At 54.4% G+C, this 23,694-nt stretch overlaps 1 protein-coding gene across 3 annotated transcripts in view; it reads left to right on the top strand.

Annotated features, from left to right (window-relative positions):
• LRP5 (LDL receptor related protein 5) overlaps positions 1 to 23,694 on the top strand; it is a 109,917-nt gene that overhangs the window by 66,281 nt on the left and 19,942 nt on the right. For all 3 annotated transcript variants that reach the window (XM_087422526.1, XM_087422525.1, XM_087422527.1), the window contains 8 exons: positions 5,474 to 5,690; positions 7,508 to 7,797; positions 9,422 to 9,648; positions 11,047 to 11,231; positions 15,259 to 15,582; positions 17,133 to 17,332; positions 21,694 to 21,902; positions 23,477 to 23,667. In XM_087422526.1, the coding sequence (XP_087278652.1) occupies positions 5,474 to 5,690; positions 7,508 to 7,797; positions 9,422 to 9,648; positions 11,047 to 11,231; positions 15,259 to 15,582; positions 17,133 to 17,332; positions 21,694 to 21,902; positions 23,477 to 23,667 (1,843 nt within the window). The remainder of the gene's footprint in view (positions 1 to 5,473; positions 5,691 to 7,507; positions 7,798 to 9,421; positions 9,649 to 11,046; positions 11,232 to 15,258; positions 15,583 to 17,132; positions 17,333 to 21,693; positions 21,903 to 23,476; positions 23,668 to 23,694) is intronic.

Genomic DNA, 23,694 nt, shown 5'->3' with positions numbered 1-23,694 from the left:
CTTCTGTTTCTAGTCCTGAAAATAGACAAAGCGTTTAAACACCCCTGCGCGCACACATGAAGCAGGTGTGTCCCTGGTGGTTTCACCCCTGCGTGCACACATGAAGCAGGTGTGTCCGTGATGGTTTCACCCCTCCGCACACACATGAAGCGGGTGTGTCCCTGATGGTTTCACCCCTGCGCACACACGTGAGGCAGGTGTATCCGTGGATGGTTTCACCCCTGCGCGCACACATGAAGCAGGTGTATCCGTGGATGGTTTCACCCCTGCGCGCACACATGAAGCAGGTGTGTCCGTGATGGTTTCACCCCTCCGCACACACATGAAGCGGGTGTGTCCCTGATGGTTTCACCCCTGCGCACACACGTGAGGCAGGTGTATCCGTGGATGGTTTCACCCCTGCGCGCACACATGAAGCAGGTGTGTCCGTGATGGTTTCACCCCTCCGCACACTCATGAAGCGGGTGTGTCCCTGATGGTTTCACCCCTGCGCACACACGTGAGGCAGGTGTATCCGTGGATGGTTTCACTCCTGCGTGCACACATGAAGCGGATGTGTCCCTGATGGTTTCACCCCTGCGCACACACGTGAGGCAGGTGTATCCGTGGATGGTTTCACCCCTGTGCGCACACATGAAGCAGGTGTGTCCGTGATGGTTTCACTCCTGCGTGCACACATGAAGCAGGTGTGTCCCTGATGGTTTCACCCCTCCGCACACACATGAAGCAGGTGTGTCCGTGATGGTTTCACCCCTGCGCACACACACGAAGTGGGTGTGTCCCTGATGGTTTCACCCCTGCGCACACATGAAGGTGTGTCCGTGGATGGTTTCACCCCTGTGCACACCCATGAAGCAGGCGTGTCTGTGGATGTTGCTCTGACCACCACACATACACTGTGATCAGGTTGGTTTCGGATGGATGTTGGTTTCGGCCATTGCTGAGTAAGAGCGAGGCCTGCTCTGGCCCTCTGGAGACTTGAGCTCTTTCCGAAGCCGCCTCCCTGCTGTTTCCCTCAAGGCAGCTCTGACCCGAGGATGGAACGAGAAGTCTCGCAGGCCGACCCCCAGTCCAGGCTGTTGGGCCCGTCTCTGCGGCAGGAAGTGTCACCTGTGTGTGGCTTACCGTGTCCTTGCTGGAGGCCCCGGGGTCCCCGGGCTCCTGTGGCCCCTGCTGTCTCACTTGGCCAGGACCGTGAGGAGCTGGCGTGCCCGGCAGCTGACATCCGTGGTGAATGTCCACTGGGGTAGGCTCTCAGGTACCTGGCGGGGACCCACATACCCGCGGGGTGGCCCGGGGATGAGTTACAGGCTGAGAAGTTACAAATACCCCCGTCCCCTGCTCCTGACATTCACTAAGTCGAGGGAGGCGACTTCCAGCACCACCAGAATAAACGCCTTTGCGGAGTGACAGATCGGCTGTGTGTCCCCGTCCACAAGCGCTGGGGAAGGAGAGCGCCAGGCTTCCAGGCGACGGAGCCATGAGCTGTGCGTGCATGCACAAGTGTGCTTTTAGGGTCTTTTTTATTACACGAAACAGAATAACCGTCACAGTTTTAGTTTTGGATTTTGTGTCTGGGTGTGGTAGTTATTCCATCAGAAAACAGAACTCTTTTTCCTTTGAACGTGTGCTTTCAAAGAGTTGGTCTTGGGCTCAGGTCTCTGCACAACTAAGTCATTGGAAACAGAGGATTCAGTATAAGGAAACTACACCTCAGGTGACTTTCTGGGGTCCACTGATTTGTGGGGCACCATGCAGACCCCACAGCTGTGGGTCCGTGGCGTGTCCGTGGATGGCGGTTGATCTGCAAGTTGTGTGATGGGCTGGTCAGGGGGCAGGTGTCTGCTCTGCTCGCCTTGCCTCTGTCCCCCCCACCCCCACCCCCACCCCCACCCCCCCAGACCTGGGCATAGAGCGTGGAGCCAGCTGAGCACAGGAGGGTGAAGCCAGAAAGTCTGAGAGAGCAAGGCTGGCACTCAGGTGCCTTTGGCATCTGGCTCAACCATCTTGACCTAACTTCTTGGAGAAGTCTAGTTTCCTTTCCTTAAAATCAAGTACACGGAAACTTCTAGAGCAGGAGTTCAAAACACAGCCCACGGGCCAGATTGCCTGCTTTCGTACCACTCTCAAACTCAGAGTGGTTTTTACTCTTTCAAATGATTGAAAAAAAATCAAAAGAATAATATTTCATGACATATAAAAATTAGAGGAAATTCAAATTTCAGTGTCCACAAATAAAGTTTATTTTTATTTTTTGCAGAAATAAAGTTTTATTGGAACACTGTGCCATGCTCATTCTTTTACAAGCTCTCCGTGGCTGCTTTCCTGCTAACAAGGACTGTGTGGCCTCAGAGTTGAAAACGTTTATGATCCTTTTCAGAAACAGTGTGCTGGCGCCTGTCCTGGAAAACCGTCTCCCGTGCTCTCTCCTGGCTCCAACATTATTGGGTGCCCCAGATTCGATTCTGTTATTTCCGAACTCTGTTTTGAAGCGTTACCCTCCCAGGGGTCAGATGGGCACCTTCCCTGTGTCTCATCTCCTCACCCTCAGGGCCCCAGGAAAGGTGGAGGCCCCCAAGCTGGGCCCAGAGGGAACCTGGAATGTGGAAATGTGTGCTCCCTGTGTAGACAGGCCCCACTCGTGTGCTCCAGGATCCAGGAAAGGCTCGCTCCAACAGAGATATTTTTACAGATGTGTTGGATTGGGTCAAGGTGTGCTGAAAGCTGTCGTTAAAAGACCACTTTGGGATCATTTATTTTCTCAAGTGTTAGAGTCTTGATGTTCTTCCAAGCTGGAGAGCCCGCGAGGTGCTTTGTGGGTTCTGTGATTGGCGTGGAAAGTGCTGGGCTGGCGGAGTGGCTTCTGAGTCAGGCAGGCCCTGCCAACCCAGAGCAGAGGTCCTGCACTTGCTGGGGCACAGTCAGCCCCAGCCCCGGGGCAGCAGCTCGTCACCCCTCCCACTTCGTTCTGGGCCACCAGGGAGCGGTGGGCAAAGGTGGAGAGAGAGGAGGTGCTGCCAGCCAGCGCCCGTCACGCTCGTTGGCCCCGTGTCCTCCGAGGACTCATTTTCATCATTCTTAAGCCTGGAAAAATGTACTCCTTTGCCTCAGTTCCGTAGAACATGTACTTATTTATGTCTGGAATTTAGTTATTTAAGAAAATATAGAAATAGAGAAGGAAGAGAAAAATGTCTCAAAGAGATGGTGTTGACATTTTGGTGTATTAAAACTTTGCATCCTGTTTTTCTAGATGTGGATTATTTTCTTTGTAGTTTTTTGTGTGTGTGTGTGAGGAAGATCAGTCCTGAGCTAACATTCATGCTAATCCTCCTCTTTTTGCTGAGGAAGACCGGCTCTGAGCTAACATCTATTGCCAATCTTCCTCGTTTTTTTCCCCCTTTTTTCTCCCCAAAGCCCCAGTAGATAGTTGTATGTCATAGTTGCACATCCTTCTAGTTGCTGTATGTGGGACGCGGCCTCAGCATGGCTGGAGAAGCGGTGCGTCGGTGCGCGCCCAGGATCCAAACCCGGGCTGCCGGTAGTGGAGCGTGTGCACTTAACCGCTAAGCCATGGGGCCGGTCCCTCTTTGTAGTATTAATATCCTGCGTCTACGGTTCCCCAGACCCCCTAGCTCCGGTTATTCTGTGTCGAGGAAGGAACAGGGGATGAGCCTCTAACGGGCTGTGGATTCTAGGAGAACTTTCTCTTCTCCTACTCTCACCCCGTCTGCTGTGATCGGGGCGAGACGCCGCCTGGGTGCGAGTTTTGTGCTGAGGGTTCCCTGAGGGGCTTGGTGTTCACCACGCAGCGTGTTTCCATTGCCTTTCTGCGCCTTCCTATTGCGGGGCCAAAACGGAAGCAGCACCCTAGCCCGCTTTGGAGAGTTAATCCATCACTCGCTGTTGACTGTTAACGGGAGGGGCCCGGAGTGGTGCCCACAGTCCCACACAGAAATTGCCACAGCCGCAGGTCTACCTGCTGGTGAGGCCGGCTCATGGTCCAGGGGATGGTGTGATCCAGTGTTCTCACCTGGGCTGCTCATTGGAACCACCTGTGGGAGCTGCTCTCAGGATCTAGTCCCTGGGCCCGGGGCCTCCCAATCTTGGTTTAATTGCCCCAGGTTGGAGCTCAGCCATCATTCTTTGCGTTCTTTGCTTGGTTAAGTTCCCTGGGTCCCTCAATTATAGGTGGAGAAGCTGAGGTCCATGGGGGTGCAGGGACTTGTGTGGGGGGCAGAGCTGGGCTGGGGCCCCCGGCTTGACCTAGAAGCTGTGTCCTGTGCTGTTCAGTGACAGAGGACCATGCTCTTTTCTGCTTAACATGCATTCAGTCTATCTTATGTGCTTGCTGCCTGCAAAACAGAGGGTTTGCAGTCTTTCTGACAAGCTAGAAATAGAATCCGGGTGCAGGGGGCCTGTTGAGACTTGCTGTTAATCCATCATGTCTCTTTCATCCCGGCCTGAGAGTCTGGGTATTGCTTTTTTATCACCTTCCTTTAACATAAGCTTCTCCAGGATTGTCTGTCATCAGAATCCCATCTTCTCCTGTTTGTGTGTTTCGGTTGATTCAGGCGTTTCTATGTTTGACAGTATTTTTCTCCTCTGTGGTTTTTGTGGTTGATGCTTTTTTTTTTTTGTCCCCAAAGCCCCAGTAGATAGTTGTATGTCATAGTTGCACATCCTTCTAGTTGCTGTATGTGGGACGCGGCCTCAGCATGGCCAGAGAAGCGGTGTGTTGGTGCGTGCCCGGGATCCGAACCCGGGCCGCCAGTAGTGGAGCGCGCGCACTTAACCGCTAAGCCACAGGGCCGGCCCCTGGTTGACGCTTTTAATCAGCACTGACTCTTCAGGAAAAAGGTTTAGCTCTTCTCTCTCTGAGTAAAGAGCCACTGGTGTGTCTGGGGGTGGAAAGCATCTTATTGCTACAGGCTCAGACTTAGAAGCAGAAGCGCCCTCCGAGTTCATCTGGTCCTGACCGAGCAAGAAATTAGTCCACAGACGAGTGGGAGATCTTGGCCAGAGCCCACAGTGGGTTAGTTGTCTAGTCTTTCAAAACTCAACTCCATGTCGCCGGTGTGATCTGGGGCCTCCCTGTGCTGCATCCGGGGCAGGCAATACTAATCAATGAGCCTACCTGGTCTGAGACCCACACCTTGGTACTCCAGGCAGCCACTGCCAGTCAATCAGTAAGGGAGAGGACACCTGTTTTTCTTGCCCGTTCCACAGCACGCACTTTCTCTCTGCACAGCGTCTGCACCCAGGTAGGGGAAGCTGTGGGAAGGACCTGAGCCGGGCCATCATTGAAAATGTCATTCTTTCAGCTCTCTCGATGAGCCACGGCACCGGCTTTGTGCAGTGGCCTGGCAAGGTGCAGACGGAGCTGAGGCTGCCGGGAGTGGATTTGCAGGCAGCTCAGGCCCGGGGTTGGGTCAGGGGCCCCAGCCCGTCCAGACCTGTGTCTGCCGTCCTGCAGGTGATCAACGTGGACGGGACAAAGAGGCGCACGCTCCTGGAGGACAAGCTCCCGCACATTTTCGGGTTCACGCTGCTGGGGGACTTCATCTACTGGACCGACTGGCAGCGGCGCAGCATCGAGCGCGTGCACAAAATCCAGGCGAGCCGGGACGTCATCATCGACCAGCTGCCCGACCTGATGGGGCTCAAGGCCGTGAACGTGGCCAAGGTCGTCGGTGAGTCTGGTCAGCCTCCAGCCACGGGTCAGCTGTGCCGGCTGGCATAAGCAGCAGCAGGGTTGTGGCTGCCCTCCAGTCCCTGGGCAGCCCAGCTAGGGGCCAAAGTTGGGGCATAAGTGTCCAGCTGGGGCGCCCCACTCTGGGGACGGGCAGGACAGGAGATGACATCTGGTTAAGGACAGGTTGGAATGGGGTGGTGTGGTGACCAGGGATAGTGACTGGGCAGTGGCCGTGGACCAGCACTGCTGGCAGTCGTTGTCATAATGGCTGACATTTGCTGAATGCCTGCTGTGCCAGGCTCTGGCTAAGGGCCTTAGTGCCCAAAGCAACTGTATACACTAATTACAACATTAGTGTCGCTCCATTTACACAGGGGAGAAGGGGGCAAAGCCGTGTAGCTCAGGTCTCATGCCGGGTCTGCCTTGACCTCATGCCTGGGCAGGGCTGCGATCGTTGTCCACTGTGGCCAGTGGACACACAGGCAAGCACGCACCTGTTATCTGAAAGCCAGGATCCGTAAGAAGCACACTTCACACGGTGATGTGTGTCTTTATGAAAAGAATGCCGAATGCAGGTCAGCGAGCTTAGGGAGAGTAGCGTCCAGATGTGGTGGGGGGACGGGCCTGGGGGGCTCCGTGGGGGCGGGGCTCTGTTCCCCGCTGCGGCCCCAGTGCCTGGTACAGCGCCTGCACGTTGGAGGTGCTCAGCAAGTCTTTGCTGAGTGAATGGCCAGAGAGGACTCAGTGCTTGCCCTCAAGTACCTTACAGGCTAGTGATAAGACCCCCCTTAGTAAGCTCTGCTACCGGGTGGATGGCTACAGCTGGGACGTTAGGGGATGCCTGGCTTTAAAACACGACAGAAATAATTTGAGCTTGGAATTTAGGGAGCCGGGGGGGGGGCAGGGCTTGTCTGGCAGAAGGGACAGCTGAGCAGAGGCCTGGAGGCGAGGCGGTGGAGGTGACGGAGCAGCCAGTGTGTCTGTGTCGCTGGGAAAGGCCTCTAGTCGCAAGCTGCCCTCCTGATACAAAGATGCTGGAATCGACAAGCTGAGTTTTGCTGGTCGCCTTTTATTCGTTATCCACTGTGGCCAGCGAGGCCTCCCTGTGAGTGATTGTTTAGAAAACAAAAAGTAAAACCCCAGAGATAAGAAAAAAGATGTATCCATGGAGTGTGATTTAAAGTTGAGAAATTGGGCTTCTCTCTCCTCCTCCCCCCAAGTCCTCTCTCTCTTTCTGTTTCTTATCTCAGGATTTACTGAGGGAGATGGGGAAAAGCATTCTTTTTTTAGTCGAAATACTTAACACGAAATTAAAGCCAATGTTAGCAGCATTCCAGTAGATGAATGAGATTAACAGGCTGGCCAAAAATAAATGAGCGTGCTAAGTCCCATCTGCTTTAGAAAAAAGAGGTACCATGGGCCGTCCTGGGCGAGTCTGAGTTTTCAAGGTTGCTGAGAGGGTCAGTGAATCGGAGGAACCATCTGGGTGAAATCTCAGGCTCCAATCCAGTCAGCAGGCCAGGAGTCCAGGCCCCGGGAGGGGTGACTTGTCCCATCACTGCCTCATGGCATCCTCCCAGGCTACTGTGTGGACAGAAGGAGCTAAAACGCACTGGGATGCTCTGGTCCCAGAGCCAGCCCTTGTTTCCATCGTTACTGCCCCTTCCCCGCACCAGGGCAGGACCTTGGTTTCCGTCATCTCACCTACTCTCGCCATTTGACGTCTGGCAGAAATAAAGCCACACACGACTGTGGATGGAGTGCACCCCCCTCTGCTGGGCTGCTGATGTTGAGAGCCTGTGTGTTTCCTTCCAGGAACCAACCCGTGTGCGGACAGGAACGGGGGGTGCAGCCACCTGTGCTTCTTCACGCCCCACGCCACCAAGTGTGGCTGCCCCATCGGCCTGGAGCTGCTGAGCGACATGAAGACCTGCATCGTCCCCGAGGCCTTCCTCGTGTTCACCAGCAGAGCCGCCATCCACAGGATCTCCCTCGAGACCAACAACAACGACGTGGCCATCCCACTCACAGGCGTCAAGGAGGCCTCGGCGCTGGACTTCGACGTTTCCAACAACCACATCTACTGGACAGACGTCAGCCTGAAGGTACTGTCCGCTCGGGGTCCTACACGCACAGCTCTCCTGTGAACACCTTGCCTGGGATGGTACCACCTCAAAGCCTTAAAAAAAATTTTTTTAAAGAAATATAATATTTATTGTAACTTGATTCAAGCCAATAAAATATTAGTGAACCTATTTTAATAAACAAACATGAATGATTACAATGAGCAGGTCCAGTGGACACGTGTATCCGTGAAACGTTGTTAAAAATCGAGACTGTCTTCAGATTCTCCCCACCCACTCCCTCACCACTGCTCTCTTGCCTAGCAGGCTTTTTCTTCATTCACGGTACGAATATAAACATCCTGGATAAACACGGGGAAAGGCTTTTTCGTCTTCTAAAGCGGGGTTTGGCAAACTGGTCCGGGGGCCAGCCTCCTGATTTTATAAAGTTTTACTGGAACACGGTGACGCCCATTATGTTTATGGATTGTCTGCACGGGCTGCTTTTGTGCCACTAGGTTGAGTTACCGCGACAGATCCGTGTGCCCTGTGAAGCTGAAAATATTTGCGATCTGCTCCTTTACAGAAAAAGTTTGCTAACCCTTGTTCTAAAGTGTTGGACAACGGAAACAGTTTTATCATCTTTCTTTTATTCTACCAATTTTATTACATGTCTCTTAAAGATATTCTGATTTTAAAAGTCATAAGGGTTTGTTGTAGAAAGAAGGAAATAGAAAAGTATAAAGAAGAAAGTAAAAATCACCCGTAACCCCACCGTGTCCACCATTGCTGCCATGTCAGGGTATTTCCTTTGTTTTTTTTTTTCCTGTGTTAGTATTTCTCATAATCACAGTCCTATGCTCCATAGAATTCTGTATCTCGGTTTTTTCACTTAACCTTATAACTGGTATTTTATTAACCTATTATAAACTCTTTAACATAGTTCTTTAAATGTATAAAATATTCCATTGTACGGATATTCCCTGTTATACTTAACCATTCCCTTATTTTATTTTATTTTATTTATCTATTTTTTTTTTTAAAGATTTTATTTATTTTTTGCCCCCAAAGCCCCAGTAGATAGTTGTGTGTCACAGCTGCACATCCTTCTAGTTGCTGTATGTGGGACTCGGCCTCAGGCTGGACAGAGAAGTGGTGCCTCGATGCGCACCCGGGATCCGAACCCGGGCCACCAGCATCGCAGCGCGTGCACTTAACCACCAAGCCACAGGGCCGGCCCCATTCCCTTATTTTAAATGTTCTGATTGCTTCCAGCTTTTCCCAACTCTAAACAGTACCACAATAATGACATCTGTGTGTGTAAAGCCTTTATTGTATTTTCAGTAACTCCTCACTTTTTGTATTTTTATTAGTTCCTTGGGATAAAATTTCAGGAGGAATATTACTGGGTGAAAGGATACAACTCTTTTTAAGGCTCATTGCATATATATATATAATACATATATATATAAATACAGCCAAATTGTTTTCCTAGGAAGGTTGTATTTTGCTGCATTTCAGATGTTCGTTGAAAACCTCTCAGATGTTGGCTGTCTGGCCACAGATGTGATCGGCAGTTGCTGCCGGGGGCTGAGCCTCTCACGGTCAGGTGTCTGCGGAAGTGCAGGTTGCTAACGGTGGCCCTTTCCTCCTCTCCCGCTCCCAGACCATCAGCCGAGCCTTCATGAACGGCAGCTCCGTGGAGCACGTGGTCGAGTTTGGCCTCGACTACCCGGAAGGCATGGCCGTCGACTGGATGGGCAAGAACCTCTATTGGGCCGACACCGGGACCAACAGGATTGAAGTGGCCCGGCTGGACGGGCAGTTCCGGCAGGTCCTCGTGTGGAGGGACTTGGACAACCCGAGGTCGCTGGCCCTGGACCCCACCAAAGGGTAAGGGCCGTTTTCGTCCGGCACACATGTCCCTGTCCCCTCCCACCTCTCGACATCAGCCAGCGAGGTGATGACCCTGGGCTGCGGTGGGTGGCTGCCCAGTTGCACTCTGTGCCTAGAGCAGTACTGACCGCCACTAGCCCTGAGGTGGCCGGGGCCCGTGGGACCCTTTGGAGGTCATTTAGTTCATTTCGCAGAGGGGAAACCGAGGCACAGAGCAGAAAGAAGGAACGGCAGCCGCTGTATCGGGCACTGTGCTGGTCATTTTCACGTGGGTTGTCGCATTGCAGCATCCAGGGGCCTGCGGGGGGTGGATACCTTTGTCCTGGATCTTACAGATGCGGAAACTGAGGCTCAGAGAAGCTGAGTGAGTTACCCACGGTCACGTGACTGGTTAGAGCAGGGCTGGGCCTAGAAGTCCTGTCTCGGGCTCCTGTCCTAGGCTCTCCCTCCCCGTGTCCCCAGACTCTGCTGTCCCAGCGCGGTCTGAGGTCCTCAGATTCCAGGCTTCTTGTAGGCTGCTTAGCTGTGGCTGAAGACCCGCCTTGTGAGGCGAGTGCTTTAATCCGCCAGCAGCCTGGGGGCCCCGCCCGGGCGCTGGGGCCAGAGCGGAGGGGCCAGAGCAGAGTCTGCCGCTGCCCTGGGGTTTTCTGTGCCGCCGACACAGCGCTCCCCCCATAAAGCCTCAGTGGTGTGTGTGGAGCACCCCATACCCTGCCTGTTGCATGCTCTGTTAGGGAAGGAAAGATTTCAGGATGGCAGAACAGGGAGCAAGAGGTCCAGGTTTTAGCGAGGGGACAAGTACAACGTACACAGTCCTGGAAGGAGAAGATGAGTTTCCTTTTCTGGAGCTGCTGCTGCTGAAGAAACAGGGAGGGGGAGCCGCTGGGGGCAGCAGAGCTGTGTGCATCCTGGCCCCACAAGGCCCACCTGCCGCGGGGGTCCTGTCTTCTGCCCTCTTTGAGTAACGGGACTGGACCCTCGATTTGCCCACCTTCATCCTGGTCCCCACCCCCGCAGTCACCCTGGCAGCCTGTCCAGCCCCTAGTCAGCGTTTGTGCCTGACAAAAGTAGTCCAGCCTGGATGTTCTGTCACACGGTCACCTGTCTGTGTGCCCGGTTGGTGTCGTAAACGGGGTATCGATGCTTACTGTGCGGGTGATCTGCTGCGGGAATTCAGGGGGCAGGAGGTGGCACAGTGACAGCCCCGGAGGGACGTTGGGACTGTGGGGGCTCAGGGGTCTCGCCCCTTCCCTGCTTCCTGGAGGAATGTCATTGATGCGGCTTTCTCTGGGATGGGGAGGGCCAGGCCGGGGAGATGGCGGCGGCGGTGTCCCCGGCCCTGCGGTGAGCGTGGACGCAGCTGAGCCCGCCCCACCCTGCTCCCGTGTCTTCTAGCTACATCTACTGGACCGAGTGGGGCGGTAAGCCCAGGATCGTGCGGGCCTTCATGGACGGGACCAACTGCATGACGCTGGTGGACAAGGTGGGCCGGGCCAACGACCTCACCATCGACTACGCCGACCAGCGTCTCTACTGGACCGACCTGGACACCAACATGATCGAGTCGTCCAACATGCTGGGTGAGGGCCGGGCGGGGACCTGCCGGGCGGAGGGCGTCGGCCCTGCAGGGGTGGAACTTCCCGGGGCCTGGGCATTGGCTACCTCTCAGCCCCTGCTGCCCTGTGCCCTCTGACCTGAGTCCCCAGGCCCCACAGAAGGTGTGGACATGCCTCTGAGTTCTCCTCCACCTTCGCCCTCCCCGGGGGCTGTCCTTTTCCACCCCTGGTGCCATTGCTGTAGGTGTGTCAACAGAGGCCCGGGTGACGGCTGTTTCCTGCACGCCTACTAAGTGCCGGGTCCCAGCCAAGCCATGTGCCAGGACTCTAATTTGACCCTACCCCACATGGCGCAGGTTTTCATTGATGGGGAAACTGAGGCCCAGGGAGGTCACGGGAGTTACCTAAGGTCGCAGAGCCTCACTCAGACCCCAGAGCCACGCACTCAGTCTCCCTCCAACCCTGAGCACCTACTGTGTGCTATGCATTGTTCTGGGACCACTCACAGGCCACACCCACCGCCCTGGGATTAGGTTAAAAAAAAAAACTCACGTCAAGTCACCCAGCAGTGGGGACAGGATTGAACCCAGGACACATGACTGTGGACTCCATACTGCTGGGGGGGAGTGGTTATGTTAGCTCTTTCGGGTGACACACCAGGTGATGGGGCCACCCTGTACAATGAGGAGGATTTGGCTTCCTTCCTAATCATTGCTGCTGCCACCTGTGGTGGGCGTAGATGTGCCCATTTTACAGATGAGGAAACTGAGGCAGAGGTGAGCTGAAGGGCTGATCCCAGGTACTGTGTGGCCCGAGCTGGAGGGAGAACCCCCACGTCCTGGTTTCTGCTTGGGGCGGGCTGCCCCACCCTGCGTGCCGACTGTCCTGCTTCATGAGGCCAACGGCAAGGTGTGAATGTGTCTTCAAGACCACCACCCCAGCCCCGCGGTGGATTCCGAGAGGCCGCCACCAGATGAGACACCAGTCACAGCACAGCTGTGGTTGCCTGAAATCAGCAAGTTCACTAATTACCCTGAATGAGGACACATTTGGACAAAAGCTAGGGAGAGCCCTCGACACTCGCATGACCCTGCAGGTCGAGGGTGGCCATGTGCTTGGGCCTGACTGTCACTCTGCTGCAGCACGTTCTCCATTAATGCCACAGATATTCACTGAGCTCTTCATTAATAGGGTGTGAGGCCCCGGGCGAGTGAAGGATGATTGGTAACGGTGTCTGTGTGGGTAGAGCTGGGTGTGGAGCACGAGCCTCGGGCATCACTGTCTGCATTGTAGTCCTGCCCTTGCCACTTACCAGCTGTGTGACTTTAGCCAAGTTACTTAACATCTGTGTGCCTCAGGTCCCTAATAGTACCTTCCTCATATGGCTGCTGTGGTGAGAATTAAATGAGATAATATGGAGGAAGCACTCCACCAAGCCTGGCACACAGTAGGTGCCCTCGGAGCGTTTAGTTACAGTGATGGTTGTTGGAACACTGTCCACTCTCAGGCCAGGGCCGAGGGGCAGGGGTTGTGTGCGATGGAGGCAGTCAGGGAGCGTCTTTATTCAATAACTTTTTTTTCCTAAAGATAAAATAATCAACTTAGAAAATTTCTGAAAAATATGAAGAAAAATTATAATTATCCAGAATGGCACCACTCAGTGATAACTGGTATTCACATGTTGGCATATTTCTTTCAGTCCCCAAATCTTTTTAATTGATTTTTAAGTTAAATATCCTTAACGGTTAATATCTGAAGATTTTTTTCACTTTTTAAAAAGAATTTTTAAAATGTCATTTTGTCATCATGCTGTATATAAATTTCTTTTGTTTTTTTTTAATAATTTTATTTATTTATTTTTTTCCCCCAAAGCCCCAGTAGATAGTTGTATGTCATAGTTGCACATCCTTCTAGTTGCTGTATGTGGGACGTGGCCTCAGCATGGCCGGAGAAGCAGTGCGTCGGTGCGCGCCCGGGACCCGAACCCAGGCCGCCAGCAGCGGAGCGCACGCACTTAACCACTAAGCCACGGGGCCGGCCCATGCATATAAATTTCATCCTGCTTTCTTTTACTCCCATATGTGACGAGCATGTTCTCATGTCATGAACGTGTTCTCATTGGCACCGTTTTTGCTGTGAAGTAGAGCATACTTGTGTTCAGACGACACACAGTGTGACGAGTGACGACCTGGAGAGCACGGCCTGGGGGAGGGAGAGCCCTTGTTGAGTGTCACCTGCACACTCTCCGTGCCCCGTGGCTCGGCTCCCATTGGTACCCCTTTCGCTGCACGCTGTCCCACTCGGCTCTGAGCCGGGGTGTTCCCCATCGCATCCCCCAGTAGGTGTGCATCGCTGTGCTCAGTGCACGGCTGCTCTGTCGTATGGTTAGACCACGCACAGTTCATTTCACAAGTCCTCCGCTGCTGGCGTGTAGGGTGGCACCAGCGTTCCAGGTGACGGTGCTGGGTGAATGTCTGTGTTGGGGTGGTTTCCCTGAAATTGATCTGGGAGTGTAAAAAATCACCACCAGCTTGTGTGAGTGTCCTGGGGCTGCTGTAACAAATGACCACAGATCTAACGGCTTAACACAGCACACAGTTCTTCTCTTACAGTTCTGGAGGCTGGAGTCCCAAATGGGGCTCACTGGGCTAAAATCAAGGTGTTGGCTACCTTCCTTCCGGAGGCTGCAGGGGAGAGTCCGTTCCCTTGCCTTTTCCGTCTTCTAGAGGCCGTCTGCATTCCTTGGCTTGTGGCCCCTTCCTCCATCTTCAAGGCCAGCGGGGTAGCATCTGCCGGTCTCTCTTACTCGTCCTCCCTTTTACGTGGACGCTTGTGCTTATACTGAGTCTACCCAGACAATGCAGGACCATCTCCCACCTCACAATCCTTAGCTTAATCACACCTGCAAAGTCCCTTGTGCCGTGTTAGGTAATATATGCACAAGTTCTTGAGATGAGGTTGTGGGCGTCTCTTAGGGGGTATTATTCTGCATGTACTTTTTACCAAGCGCTTACTGTGTGCCAGCACTATGACCATTTACATGCACCATCTCACTGAGTATTTATCACGACATCATCACAAGTCTCATTGACCGCTTTGTCACAATTTATCACATTTCAGTATCCTGGATACCCACGCGGGCACTCTGAAGAATACCCATCTTGCAGGTGGGGAGACTGAGGGTCAAGGAGCTTACGCGGCTTTCCCGAGGTCACATGCTGATCGGGGGGGGAGCGGGGTGTCCAGGCTGACTCCAGAGCCTGGTTCCAACCACTGTGGTGAGCTGCCTCCCCAGACTGCTGGGCTGAACGGGATGAAGATTTATTTAAAGTTGTATTTTAAAGTTTTTATTGACATATCACATATATATAGAGTAAAAAAAACTGTAAGTAAACAAGTCGAAGGATTTTTACGTGCAGATGCTCATACATACAACATACCCCATGTAGCTCCCACGCAGATCAAGGCAAGGAATTTTCCAGCCCTTAAAAGGCTCCTTTGTGCCTCCTCCTAGTCAATCCCACCATCCTCCTCAGGGGTCACTGCTGCCCTGACTTCTATCTCCATGTGCCAGTTTCGCTGTTCTAGAACTTTCTGTCAGTGTGATCCTACAGCACGTGCTCTTTAGTGTCTGGCTTCTTTCACTCAATCTAATGACTATGAGATTCGCCCACGTTCTTTTTTATCCCTGCCTCATTTCCATTTTATGAAGATCCACCATTATATTATCCATTCTACCGTGCACGGACGTTTGGGTCGTTTCCAGCTTGTGGCTGTGACAGACGGCTGCTGCTGTGCACATTCTTGTCTGTTATTTGGGTGGACGTTGCGTGCATGTCTCTTGCTGTGTGGGAGCGGACTTGCCCAGTCACAGGGTAGGTGGACGTCCAGCTTCGGTCGATCTCGCCCGTTTTCCAAAGTGGTCGAACGCTCTGTGGCTTTGACGTGAGTTGCCAGGCTGGCGGCAGGTTGAACTGGTTTGCCCAACAGGGCGCCCTTGCGTGTCCTGGCTGTGCCGTGGCTGATGCCATGCCCGTGTGTCTCCACGCAGGCCAGGAGCGGGTTGTGATTGCTGACGACCTCCCGCACCCCTTTGGCCTGACACAGTACAGTGATTACATCTACTGGACCGACTGGAACCTGCACAGCATCGAGAGGGCCGACAAGACCAGCGGCCGGAACCGCACCCTCATCCAGGGCCACCTGGACTTCGTGATGGACATCCTGGTGTTCCACTCCTCCCGCCAGGATGGCCTCAACGACTGCATGCACAGCAACGGGCAGTGCGGGCAGCTCTGCCTCGCCGTCCCCGGTGGCCACCGCTGCAGCTGTGCCTCACACTACACGCTGGACCCCACTAGCCGCAACTGCAGCCGTAAGTGCCTCGCTTTCCCCATGCACCTCACCCCCATGTTAGATCAGCTTGGCTCTGGGGGATAAGGTGGAAAGGAGCTTCTTATCTGGGGATACCTTGGTGCACATGGACAGTTGGGCAGGTTGTGCACTGCACATGCTGTAATGCTCCTTGATGGCCTACCTTGGGTGGAACACCTATTGCTTCATCAAGACACAAGTAATTGGGCCAAGCTCTCAGCTGGCACATTCCATGGGAGGATCTTTGGATGTGAAAACCAGTCACTGGGGGAGAGCACTCACTTATAAAGCCAGGCATTGTTCTAAGTGCCTTTTAATAGGGTAGGGAGGATCACTGTCCCCATTTCACAGACAAGGAACCTGAGGCACAGAGATGCACAGTAACTCACCTCAGGTCACACAGCTGGTAAGGTACAAACCAGGTTTGAATCCAGGCAGGCTGGCTCCAGAGTCCTGCTCTTGACCCTTTGCTGTGTGGCCTTACGCTCACTTGCGTAATCCTCGCCATGATCCTCTGCAGTGTAGGCCTTTTGCTCTCATTTCCATAAGAAGAGTGAGGTTCAGAGAGCCTGAGCGCCCTTCCCACGCGCCCACGGGGAGAACAGGTGTGTCCTGTTGGCGGGCTTTTCTTCTGTGACATCAGCAGAGAGCCGATCATAACTCAGCCTCGGAGCAGCCTTGACAGTTGATAAGCTCCCTGTCGTCTGGGGCCTCGTCTGAGCCCCGTGCAGCCCCGGGCATTGGGAGGGCCGGTCCTCCTTATCCGGGTCACGCACATGAGGAACCAGAGGCTCCGAAGGGCTTGTTCAGGGCCCTGAGCTGGTACGCGATGGGCCTGGGGCCACAGCCTGGGATGCCCCACTCTTGGGCTCCCTGTGGTCCCCACCCCCTAAGGGCCATTCTTTGAGGGGTCAAGTGGAGGTGCAGGTAACCCACTGCCCGGAGGGACACATGAGACTCGGGTCCCCGCTCCAGTGGCCGGCAGACCTGGGGCCGTGCCTTGGATTCACACCGCCCAGCTGTAACTCTCTGACAGCAGCTACAACTGGTGGCCTCCCACACGTTCTGAGTGACGCAGTTTCTGAACCCAGGCAGCTTTGCTCAGTGACACCCCAGAGGAGGGTCCCCTCCCAGTGTCACTGTTCAGTTTGCCAGTTTTCAGCAGTTCACTTGGGCACATAGAGCCATATGGCAGATTGCACAGCCCCGAGCACGGCGACCATTTGTGGGTGGGAGTTTGGGTTCACCACCCTTACTTTTGTCTTCAGTCTTGATAATTTAAAAATAAATTGATGTCTATTTTTAAAATAACACAGGCACTCGTAAAATATTGGAACAGCAGAAACACACGGAACAAGGAGAGTAAAATTCCCCCTAGTCCACCCCCAAGAAATAGCTTCATGTCCTTCCCGCCTTTTTTCCGCGCACGTCTAGTGGGTGCGTACACAAATCTACTTTTTACCGTAAAGTGGATGTCGTCCATCCCGCCACCGCCCTCTTCGGCTGCCGGAGGCTGACACGCGGCCCCCTCCTCTGCTTGCCTCACTCTAGCGCCCACCGCCTTCTTGCTGTTCAGCCAGAAATGTGCCATCAGCCGGATGATCCCCGATGACCAGCACAGCCCGGACCTCATCCTGCCCCTGCACGGGCTGCGGAATGTCAAGGCCATCGACTATGACCCGCTGGACAAGTTCATCTACTGGGTGGACGGGCGCCAGAACATCAAGCGAGCCAAGGACGATGGTACCCAGGCAAGTGTACCTGGGGGGACGTGGGGGCACTTCCGTGAGGAGCTTGCCCTGGCGGTTTCCAGGCTGCGCCCCCTTTTCTTAGCAGAGGGGGTGCCAGCAGAGCGTGGTTTGGGGTACACAATGACTTGGGTTCCAGTTATGTCATTGCATAAACCTGAGTGGTGTGAACCCCTTAGACAGTGATTATATGTAGAAACTGGATTTTACAGTTGTTTAAGTGGGGGTGGGAGGGGCAAACCCCGCAGGATTTCTTTTCTTTCCACAGTGGTTTTGTGCACAGATAGTCGCTATTGGTAATTCTAGATTTATCCTTTATTGCGTAGGAATTGTATAGTCAGTTCTGCTGTAATGCAATATACGCGTTCCTAAAAATCACCACCCACGCAAAACCACACAGTGCAAACCGCAGGGCTTGTGGGAAGAGGGGGCTAGACGCACAACACTCAGGCTCTACCAGTGATACGTTAGAAAATAAGGTAGGAACCTAATAATTCAGAGCACCTTTTTGCCCATGTTGGATGGTCCAATGACTATGGGGCTTTACCTCTAAAAGACCTGAAGTTGGCTGAGGACATGGGCGTCAGAAGGTTGTGGCTTGTGGGTTTCTGAGAAACGGTGGAAGGAGGATGGTCTGAAATGGGACAGAAAGTTATAACCCCAGTGTGGCTGGCGCGGCTCACGGCGCACGGGAGATGGAGGATGTGGGGGCGGGGGGTGTGTGTGTGTGTCCTACAAGGCACCGTGCTGGGTGCAGGTCTCTCCCTTCACCTGGTGTTTCTCGAGGATGAGATTGCACATTAGCAAGTGCGAAATCCGTGTTATGCTCTGATTGTCCCTGATACGTCACTGCATTGCAATAAATAGGCATTTTCAAAACGTGCCTTCTAGCAGAACTGACTGCTTCTCTGGGTTAGGTTTTGTGACCTCTTCCAGGAGGACGTTCTTGCTGCGGCCTCAGGGTGCTCCCGGCATCCCCTCGTGGCAGGGAACCGTGACTGGCATTCCATTAGGATGGAATTTGCGGACCTGCCTGGCTCATGGTGCCAGATCCAAAGACTGCTTTTACAAAAGCCACAGACAGAACCGACCGGTCTTTCTCGAGCGAGTGGTCAGTGCAGGGGCTTACATGGTCACAGGAAGTCTTGATACCGTTAGAACAGCCGCGCAGAGGAATGCTTGTGGGTGGAGATTTCCAGATGATTTTCGTGTCTGTAGAGTCGATTTGGCTCTTCCCTACCCTACGAGCTGGGCGCTCATGCTGTCTGGACGGGCTGGGCATCGCTGTCGACAAAATACTTCATCTGGCGACGACCATGTGAAGTTAACAAGTCGTCCTTTGAGGTCTGCGTCCTGGGTTGATGGTGACAGCCGTGTCTGGGCAGCTGTGATCATCAGCGCCGTGGGGGCACAGCCTGGTAGAAATGGTGGAAATGGGTTCCTTTCATCCCGCTCTGCTCTGTGCAGCTGACAGCCATGTTGAGTCCTTTGGAGAATAGAGAGTGTTAATTGAGGGACTGTGCCTTCCCTGCTGAGAAAGTTACTGGGTGCAAATTGCCTTAAAGTCTCATCGGAGAGGCGTTCTTTTATGGTGTCCGGCAAAAGGGGGAGAAAGACTGAAGAAAAAGACCTTTAGGAACAGCTTCTGGGTTTCCACTTATTTCGGAAGCCGTGCAGTTCCCTCCCTGCATCTCTTGTCAGCTGAGCTCTACCCTCTGGCGGCTTAGCCTGTGATTCTTCTTGGGGGCACACCACCCCCAGGATGATGTTTTAACTTATCATCTGCTTGGCCAAGTTGTTTTTCCTATTTAACTGTTTATTTTTTTTATTGTGGTAAATATACATAACATAAAGTTTACCATTTTAACCATTTTTAAATGTACAGTGCAGTGGCATTAAGTGCATTCGTATTGTTGTGCAGCCATCCTCACCATTTGTCTCCAGAACTTTCTCATCTTCCCAAACTGAAACCGTCCCCATTACACACTGACACCCCCTCCTCCCCACCCAAGTCCCTGGCACCCACCATCCCACTTTCTGTCTCTATGCATTTGGCTCCTCTAGAGACCTCCTGTAAGTGGAATCACACAGCATTTGTCTTTTTGTCTGGCTTATTTCACTCAGCATAATGTCCTCCAGGTTCATCCACATCATAGCAGGCATCGGAATTTCCTTCCTCTTTAAGGCAGAGTAATATTCCATTGTATGGATAACCACATTCTGCTTATCCATCTCTCCATGGGTGGACTCTTGACTTGCATCCCCTTTGAGCTGTTGTGAAGACGCTGCTGGGGACATTCCCACTGGCCAAGTACCACTTTGTACTGGTGAGGAGGGAGGGGTGTCGATGCTGGTGTTGAATAGGATTCTACTAAGAAATTCTGCATTGGTGTAGGTGTTGTTACTTACATTAAAATTGGAGTTCAGGTTTTACAAAACTGGCCAGCCGTGTCAAGTGTGTCTCATTTTTATCTGCCTGGGAAGGGACATGGCAGCCTGCCCCTTCACCCCATGCGCATTTCTTATTCTGATGACTATGCCAAAATCCCACAGACCCACCCTCCCCAGGGAGCCCCATTCCAGCCGGGCTAGCTGGAATCTCCCTTTACTCCCAGCCCGACAGCTGCCCCCGGCTGTGGTCTTGGGCCAGAGAGTTCTGTGGCTTTGGGGAAAGGAATGTGTCTGGTTGGAGCTGATGCTTGGCTCTAGGGCCCACAGCCCTCGGGGATGTGCGTGTTGTTACCTGCAGAGACACGAGTAACCCTTTTCCAGCCTCCCAGCAGGGCTGGACTGGAGGCTGCTGTGTGTGTGGTGGGTAGGGGGTTGGCAGTTCTCTCCAGCTGGGGCCAAGAGGCTGGGCCAGGGGAAGGAGGCTTCCTTTTGGCTGCAAGCCCCTTCTCATCCGCCGGGAGGTTTCTTGTTTTACTAGCTGCTGACAAGAGGTAGATAAGGAAAATCTGCACTGAGCTGTGACCAGAGAATCTTCTAAAGATGATTCCCTTCTCAGAGGAAGGGAGTTTTGTTCCAAAGTGTTGGCGGCAGCAGCCCAGCGACTCTGGGAAGCCCCCTTTGCACCAAGTCAGGTCACCTGAGAACCTGATGCAGTTGTTTGGGGTAACCCAAGGGGACCAGAACCACCAGGGAATCAGGCTTCTTGTCTATGAGGGACAACTCCGGGCTCCCCTCCTTCTGCATCAGCTCGTGAAACAACATACCTTTGAAAGGATTCTCTCTCAGGGGCTCCAAAAGCCAGGGCTCGTCCCTGACACAGCAGATGGCATGGAGCCAGGGCAGAGCTCTCAGGAGACTCTCCCGGGTGGAGACCCACAGAGTGTGACAGGGAAAACTGGCACTGAGAGATGCGGCTGGCCCCAGGACTCCCAGAATGCACTGTGAGTCATGCCAGCACCCTCTCCTGGCCCTGCGCCCTCTCCCCTCCCTGCGCCCTCTCCCCTCCCTGCACCCTCTCCCCTCCCCGCACCCTCTCCCCTCCCCACATCCTCTCTTCTCCCCGCACCCTCTCCCGGCACCCTCTCCCTGCACCCTCTCCTCTCCCTGCACCCTCTCCTCCCCACATCCTCTCTTCTCCCGCACCCTCTCCCTGCACCCTCTCCCCTCTCCACACCCTCTCCCTCCCCACATCCTCTCCTCTCCCTGCACCCTCACCCCTCTCTGCGCCCTCTCCCTCCCTGCACCCTCTCCCCTCCCCACACCCTCTCTTCTCCCGCACCCTCTCCTGGCACCCTCTCCCCTCCCTGCACCCTCTCCTCTCCCTGCACCCTCACCCCTCTCTGCACCCTCACCCCTCCCTGCACCCTCACCCCTCCCTGCGCCCTCTCCCCTCCCTGCGCCCTCTCCTGGCCTGGTACCCCTGGCCTCTCTCCCTCAGGGAAGAGGGTTGTGAGGGGTGGACCTCTGCTCTGTACACCTCTGTCCTGGCACCTTAAATTTAAAAAACAACATGATTTGAGTGTCTTAATCCAAAATCCAAATTTCAAAGAAATGAGAAGGAAGAGAGACGATGCTTGAGCAGGTTCCTGTGATCCTGGGCTGAGTGTTGAGCCGTCAGGCGGTCCTTCCGTGGGCAGGAACAGGACCAGGAGAGCATGGGCGCGGCTGGTCTGGGCAGCTGACAGCGGGCTGGTGAATTCACTGATGGGTGGGCCTGAAATCTGGATTCATGGGCGCGAGTCTTCTGGAATCACTGTTTCACCCTCCAGCGGGCGTGTGGGCGAGAACTGGTTTGCAAGGAACGGTCTGCAGACCCGGTGCAGCTTTGACAGTGTGTCTGACCTCCGGCCACAGCTGCTGCCCTCCCGTGATGCGATGTCTCTAGCGGGTGCCCGTTTCTCACTGTTTTACAGCCTTTCGTTTTGACCTCTCCGGGCCAAAGCCAGAGCCCAGACAGGCAGCCCCACGATCTCAGCATTGACGTCTACAGCCGGACGCTCTTCTGGACATGCGAGGCCACCAACACCATCAACGTCCACCGGCTGAACGGGGACGCCATGGGCGTGGTGCTCCGTGGGGACCGTGACAAGCCGAGGGCCATCGTCGTCAACGCCGAGCGAGGGTGCGAGGCCCAAGGGGTTGACGGGCAGAGCGGTGTGGGGTGCTCACCCTGCTGGGACGAGCCGGGCGGCCCTCCCTGAATGTGAGCTTCTCAGGGGCTGGGAGGGGTTTTCTGCCCCGACATTCCAGTCAATCGGGCTCCCCAGGGTCCCCGCCATAGCAGCCAGAGCAGGACGTGGAACACTGGCTTATTCACAGTCACAGCAGGAAAGTAGAGACTCAGAGGGATGGCCTTAACAGGACATGTGTACAGGGACAGCGTGAGGGGGGTGGTTGCTGAGAGACACAGAAAGGGTGTAAGTTCTAATTCATAGATTTTGAACCTGATACAAAAATCCCTTCCGTAGCATCCCAGGTGGTGGCTGGTTATTCACTTGCATATGTTCCACCACGGGGAGCTCACTACCTTACTGGGTTCTGCCTCGACTCCTGGGAGCCTCTTCCTTCCGTGAAGGTCCCTGACACCCTCACTGTCAGCCCTCAGGTTCTCTGTTAGATGGGAGGGCAGCCAGGATATGTTGGCAGCCTTGGAGGGTCCCAAAGGGCATAACTGGGGTGGGAGGGGACATAGAGCCACCTGACATGAAGCTCAGACGTTAAGCCGAGCCACCAAAGGTTTGGGGGCAGGAGCACGTGGCCATCTTCAAGTACCTGCAGGGCTGACGTGCAAGGTGGGAATCATGTCGGGCGCTGCTTATGGAGCTCCCGCCCGGAGACGGCTAGAGCCAGCACAGGTCCTGGGGCCGGGCAGCCCTGACTTCAAATCCTCCATCACTTACTGCCTGTGTGACCTCAGGCAGGCGATGTGACCTCTCGGGGATTCAGTTTCCTTGTCTGAAAAGTGAGGACGACGTACCAGCTCCTGCAGCACACGAGGCTCGGCGAGCGGAAGCCCTAGTTATGTGAGGGGCTCTTCAGGAACCGAGTGAGCCGTCCCCGAGGCCGGCCTCCACAGGCACAGGGGCTTCTCAGCAGCTGCAGAGTGAGGGGGCGAGTCGAAGTCCCCGGGGCTGCCGCAGCAAATGGCCCCAGACTGGGGGGCTTAAGACAACAGACGTTTCTTCTCTCACAGTTCCGGAGGCCAGAGTCAAGTGTGGGCAGGGCCAGGCTCCCTCCAGAGTCTCCAGGGGAGGGTCCTTCCTGCCTCTCTCAGCTTCTGGGACCTAGGTGTTCACATCACTCCACACTCTGCCTCCATTGTCACACTGGCTTCTTCTCTGTGTCTCTGTGGCCTCTCCTCTCTTTTAAGGATACTTGCATTGGATTTAGGGCCAGTATGGCCTCATCTTGATGCTTAATTACAACTGCAAAGACCCTGTTTCCAAATAAGGTCACATTCTGAGGTTCTGGGTGGACACGAATTCTTGGGGGACACTATTTAATCCAGGATAGGGCATGACCTTGCAGCCTCGGGGGCCAGCCCCGAGAGGCCGGGGCCATGTGACAGTTAACTTTCCAAAGCCCCATTGGATGCCCGCAGGGTCAGGGCTTGTCTACCGGGTGCTTGGCCTGCTCGATTCTGGCTGAGGAGCTGGCAAGACGCAGCACTGTCGCTCACCTGCTCCCCTCTCGCAGGTACCTGTACTTCACCAACATGCAGGACCGAGCCGCCAAGATCGAGCGCGCGGCCCTGGACGGCACGGAGCGTGAGGTCCTCTTCACCACGGGCCTCATCCGCCCCGTGGCCCTCGTGGTGGACAACACGCTGGGCAAACTCTTCTGGGTGGACGCGGACCTGAAGCGTATCGAAAGCTGTGACCTGTCGGGTAAGCGCCTAGGGCCTCCCCGGGGAT

The sequence above is a fragment of the Ceratotherium simum genome, chromosome 34 (assembly GCF_057802395.1).
Source record: "Ceratotherium simum simum isolate JZ-2026a chromosome 34, ASM5780239v1, whole genome shotgun sequence".
Taxonomy (NCBI): Eukaryota; Metazoa; Chordata; class Mammalia; order Perissodactyla; family Rhinocerotidae; genus Ceratotherium; species Ceratotherium simum.
Note: the sequence above shows the minus strand (reverse complement) of the source record. Positions and strands in the feature narration are given on the sequence as shown.